This window comes from Octopus bimaculoides, chromosome 2 (genome assembly GCF_001194135.2).
Source record: "Octopus bimaculoides isolate UCB-OBI-ISO-001 chromosome 2, ASM119413v2, whole genome shotgun sequence".
Taxonomy (NCBI): Eukaryota; Metazoa; Mollusca; class Cephalopoda; order Octopoda; family Octopodidae; genus Octopus; species Octopus bimaculoides.
Genome location: NC_068982.1, coordinates 191,727,778 through 191,732,944, shown reverse-complemented (window position 1 = coordinate 191,732,944; position 5,167 = coordinate 191,727,778). Strand labels below are relative to the sequence as shown.

Genomic DNA, 5,167 nt, shown 5'->3' with positions numbered 1-5,167 from the left:
TATGTTCCTCAGCTGGACGGGACACCAGTCCATCGCAGCATTACTCATTTTTGCCAGCTGAGTGGACTGGAGCAACGTGAAATGAAGTGTCTTGCTCAAGAACACAACGCGTCGCCCGGTCCAGGAATTGAAACCACAATCTTACGATCATGATGTTGACACCTTAACCACTAAGCCACATGCCTCCACAAAGGTTTTCTTGGGAGTACATAATTACTGTATCGTTCATGTTCTGTTGTTGCTGGTTTTCTCAAGATTAACTCTGCATTTTCATCTCATCTCGTTTCCCAATCTTTACATTCTTTCTCAAAGATTTGCTCCTATCTTCTGTAGTAATGCTTCAAACGGAACTCCTTTGTCAGGTTCATATTTCAACTCTGTTTGTGACAAAGTCTGTCGAGATCACTTTTTCTCACTTTAACAAAGCTTTGTTAATACTTCTATGACCTCTCCTAAGGAAACACTCTGCTGTTGTTATGGTTCAAAGATTTAGAGGGATTTAGTAAAAATTCCAGCAAAATTGTAATTTAGTCCTCTCCGTGCTGTGAGACACAGGAGACAACACAATCTCTCAACCAGCTCCGTTTTCTCATTCCAGCTTCTCTCCCTTTCTCATCTCCTTGTCAACGGCCCTTTGCTAAGTGGGTCTTAGGACCCACTGCTGCACTTTTTACCCCTCACTTTTCCCCTTTAGTGCCACCATACAATCGCTTTCTCAATCTTATTCAAGGATTGTGGCTGATGACAGTTCCGCCTGATTGGCACTTGTGCCAGTGGAATGTTAAATGCTCCATCTGAGCGTGATCGTTGCTAGGGCCACTGACTGGCTCCCGTGCTGGTGGCACATAAAAGGCACCATTTGAGTGTGATCATTATCAGCGTCACCATACTGACACGTGAAAAACAACATTCCAGCGTGGCCGTTGCCAGTGCCACTAGACTCGCTCCCATGTAGGTAGCATGTAAAACCCACGTTTTGAGCATGGCCGTTGCCAGAACCACCTGACTGGCCCTTGTGCCGGTGGCACGTAAAAGCACCCACTACACTCTCGGAGTGGTTGGCATTAGGAAGGGCACCCAGCTGCAGAAATTTTGCCAGATCAGCTTGGAGCCTGGGAAGTGGACATTAAATGACGATGACGATGATGACGATCCTGTTAACGTTAGTTGTCGTTTCCATTGTATGACTTTGACCTCTTTGCAGCCACTTGAGGTCAAATATTCTCCTTGAGCATGTGAAGTGGAAGTTATCAATTGTTTTTATAATAATGGCAAGTCTTTACATTAATTATGAATTTTAGAATGGATTGTCACGCCACTTGGTGTGGTCTCTGAAGGTTTGGTGCTAAAAAAGTGAAGTTGGCGTTGAAAATCTGTAAAAAAATAAAATGAAAAAATAAAAAGACACAACTTACTTTATCAATAACATAAGATTCAAATTGATCAACAAGACATGGTTCAAACAGGTTGGAATAAGAGTCTTCTCCCTGGGCCAACTTGCCATGGCGACTATCTCCAAATGTGTAAAGATAACCATCTTCTAAAAGAAGAAATAACAACAATGCTATTAAGTGCAATGCGAAAGGTTTATGGCATTTGGTACAAGCTCCCTGCCTCCCCAGGTGATTAAAAGACCCTCAATATGTTACTGGTACATACTTTATAGATTCCTCTCAGAGGAATTACAAACCTGGTAGGATTTGATCTTAGATTCTAAAAAGATGCCACTTAATATCATGAGACATTTTAGTCTGGGATATTGAAAGACAAAGATTAATAAAACTCAGTCAGACAGCAAACGCAGAATCTGTGGGGAAAAAGTGATGAAAATATTAACCATCTCTTGTGTGAATGCCATATGATGGCCAACAAGCATGATTGGGTACATAAAAGAGTACATTAGAATGCTAGCCAAGTGTGCGGATTCAAAGCAGCAGAAAAGCTGTCTGAACACTAACCAGATACTGTGTTGTAGGGAATTAGTAATAATGGTACACCCCTCCCACATGACGAATGGAATAATCTAGCCACTATAAGAGAAATACGTGAAGTACCAGAGTACATAGGAGGTGGTCAGAGATAGTCATGTCTTTACTGGTTTTACTAAGTATACTGTGTACTGAAGTAGGTGTTATAATAATCCAACATAATAAGGATTATAACAGTGACGACGAGGATAAAACCAATCCATGTGGAGATAATACAAACTTGAAGAGGAGTTAATTAACTCAAAGTTTTGTTGTGCGAATTTCTTGAAAAAACAATTCATAAAATTATGGGAAATTTGTTGGCCAGTTTGGTCGAGTTATAACAACAGCAACTGAAAGAACAGCAACAGCAGCAGTTACAACTGCAAGAACAACAGCTAAAGCAACAACAACAAATACTGCAATTACTGAAGTCATCAGGAAAGTGAGAAAAAGTGATCTTGAGGGACTTTGTCACGAACAGAGTTGAAATATGAACCTGACAAAGGAGTTCCGTTTGAAGCATTACTACAGAAGATAGGAGCAAATCTTTGAGAAAGAATGTAAAGATTGGGAAACGAGATGAGATGAAAATGCAGAGTTAATCTTGAGAAAACCAGCAACAACAGAACATGAACGATACAGTAATTATGTACTCCCAAGAAAACCTTTGTGGAGGCATGTGGCTTAGTGGTTAGGGTGTCAACATCATGATCGTAAGATTGTGGTTTCAATTCCTGGACCGGGCGACGCGTTGTGTTCTTGAGCAAGACACTTCATTTCACGTTGCTCCAGTCCACTCAGCTGGCAAAAATGAGTAATGCTGCGATGGACTGGTGTCCCGTCCAGCTGAGGAACATATACGCCATTGAAACCAGGAAACCGGGCCCATTTGCCTGGCTAGGCTTTAAAAGGGCACATCTATTATCTATTTTAAGAAAACCTTTGGACATAAACTTTAATGACACAATAGACACATTGTGTAAAATTTTCAATGAAAAAAAAGCTCATTGTTCAACACACAATGGAAGTGTTTGAACATAGAGAAAAACAATGATGAGGACTACATCATATATACTGGTAGAGAAAACGGAATGCAAGAAGTTTAAGCTGGACAAATAAAAAGTTGTTCAAAAGTAAAGTATTCCGTGGTCAAGACTACGATTTTGCTGGTCCTTAAAATAGTTTTTACTACTTAATGGTAGTTTCTCAAAATGGCCAAAAGTTTTTAAGTGTTAAAAACCAACCTCCTCAATTGTGATAAATTTTTTACACAAATTGTTTGCAAGATTTGACATCCCAGACGAGACAGTGTCTGACAATAGAACGCAATTTGTGTCTAACGAATTTAAAGAATTTTGTAAAATACTCACAGTAAAACATGTAACCACTGCGCCATACCATCCCAGATCTAACGGACAGGCAGAACACTTTGTCAATACTTTCAAGAGAGCCCTAAGAAAATCGAATAAGGAAGTCACAGATGAGGTAGCTCTACAACAATTTTTAACAGTATACCATGTGACACCAAATCTGAATACACCAGCAGGTGGCGCATCAGCGGAGCTGATGTTTGCAAGGACAGTAAAATCAGTCTTTGATAAATTGTTACCTGGCAAGAAAAGAAACAGTGCCAGGGAAGACATAGCAAGATTCTTTAAAGTTGGTGAAAGGTGTATATGAGGGAATACAAAAATGGAAAGCAGAGTTGGGGAGAGGGCGTAATTACTAAATACATAGGTAAAATGATGTAGTGGGTAAAAAGTAGGAAAGGCATACAAAAGAGACAGAGGAACCAACTGAGAAAGAGATTTGTGGAAAGCAAACGGAGGGAGTTGGAGGAATTGATGGAATGGTTGTATGATAGGTTCCAAGTTCCAATGCCACTGCAGGTGATTGACCTCAGGTGTGCAAATGAGAAGGAAAGAAAACATACAGAGTTCCTGAAAATAGATGCCAAGCACAAAAAACATTAAATTGTACAAAAAAAGACTCAAAAGAGAGAGGTGGGGGTGAATTTGTAATACAGGAACAAATCCTGAATTTTGAGGGGAGGGGAGTATATAAACCCCAGTATTTGACTGGTACTTTATTTCGTTGACCCTGAAAGGATGTAAAAACTACACTCAACTGATAAAGGTACCAATCAACAGCAGAGGCTCAACAAATGCTTTACCTGTTGTTATCGCTGTATGATTTGCACCACAGGAAACTGCTTTCACCTTAAATGGTAAACAGACTTTCTTTGGTGTTGATAACATCTGTTGGCTGGTTCCATGACCAAGTTCTCCATTGGAACCAGTTCCAAATGTGTAGAGTTCATTTTGTTCTGTGGAAGACACAAGTATTTGCAGACATTTAAAGAATTTTCGGAGTTGGAATTATTTTAATTTTATTTTTCTATGGAAGACAAAAACATGTTGAGTTGTTGTTGACTGGTCAAGTTTGTTGGTCAGGCTCTTGGCAAACTATCTTTGGACATGGAACAAATGTGTGACCAGGCATGGATGTGTGGTTAAGAGATTGGCCCTGCCACAGCATAGTTTTGAGTTCAATTTCAGTGTGCTGCACCTTGGCCAAAAGTTTTTTAGCCTTGAGTCAATCAAAGATTTGTCATTGGAATTTAACAGATGGAAACTGAATGAAAGCCTGCCAGAGGAGACATTCCTGTTACTGGGTGGTGGATGTAATCCACTGTGCAGTTTAGTATCAGGCCATTTGGTGTTTTTAGCCAATTCCATCCAGGTCACATATCTGGTCTGTGGATAATCCTTGGAGGCCCTAAATACCAGGTCATTGATTGACATTGCATTATATAGTACTAGATTACCAACTCATAGATCAGAAGTTCAAATGACTGTTCATATTTCTTGGACACTAAACTCCGCTTGTGAAGACTCATTGAGGCAAGTGAAATCAAACTAAATTCAACGACTGGCACCCATGCCAACGTCGTCTCCTTCATTGGACACGAAACTCAGCTTGCAAAGACTTATTGGGGCAAGCGAAAGCGAAATCGGGATAGCACCTGTGCCCAGCGTCGCCTTTCTGGCACTTGTGCCCGTGACATGTGTAAGAATTTTCAAGCGAGATCGTTGCCAGTGCCCCTGGACTGGCTCTTGTGTGGGTGGCACATAAAATACACCATTTTGAGCGTGACCGTTGCCAGTACCACCTGACTGGCCTTCGTAGGATTTTCG

At 40.6% G+C, this 5,167-nt stretch overlaps 1 protein-coding gene across 4 annotated transcripts in view; it reads right to left on the bottom strand.

Annotated features, from left to right (window-relative positions):
* The window catches only part of LOC106879913 (X-linked retinitis pigmentosa GTPase regulator), a 57,500-nt gene that overhangs the window by 25,483 nt on the left and 26,850 nt on the right, over positions 1-5,167 (bottom strand). For all 4 annotated transcript variants that reach the window (XM_052965824.1, XM_014929662.2, XM_052965826.1 and 1 more), the window contains exons 8-9: positions 4,144-4,296; positions 1,416-1,540 (exon numbers count right to left, since the gene is read on the bottom strand). In XM_052965824.1, coding sequence (XP_052821784.1) covers positions 1,416-1,540; positions 4,144-4,296 — 278 coding nt within the window. The remainder of the gene's footprint in view (positions 1-1,415; positions 1,541-4,143; positions 4,297-5,167) is intronic.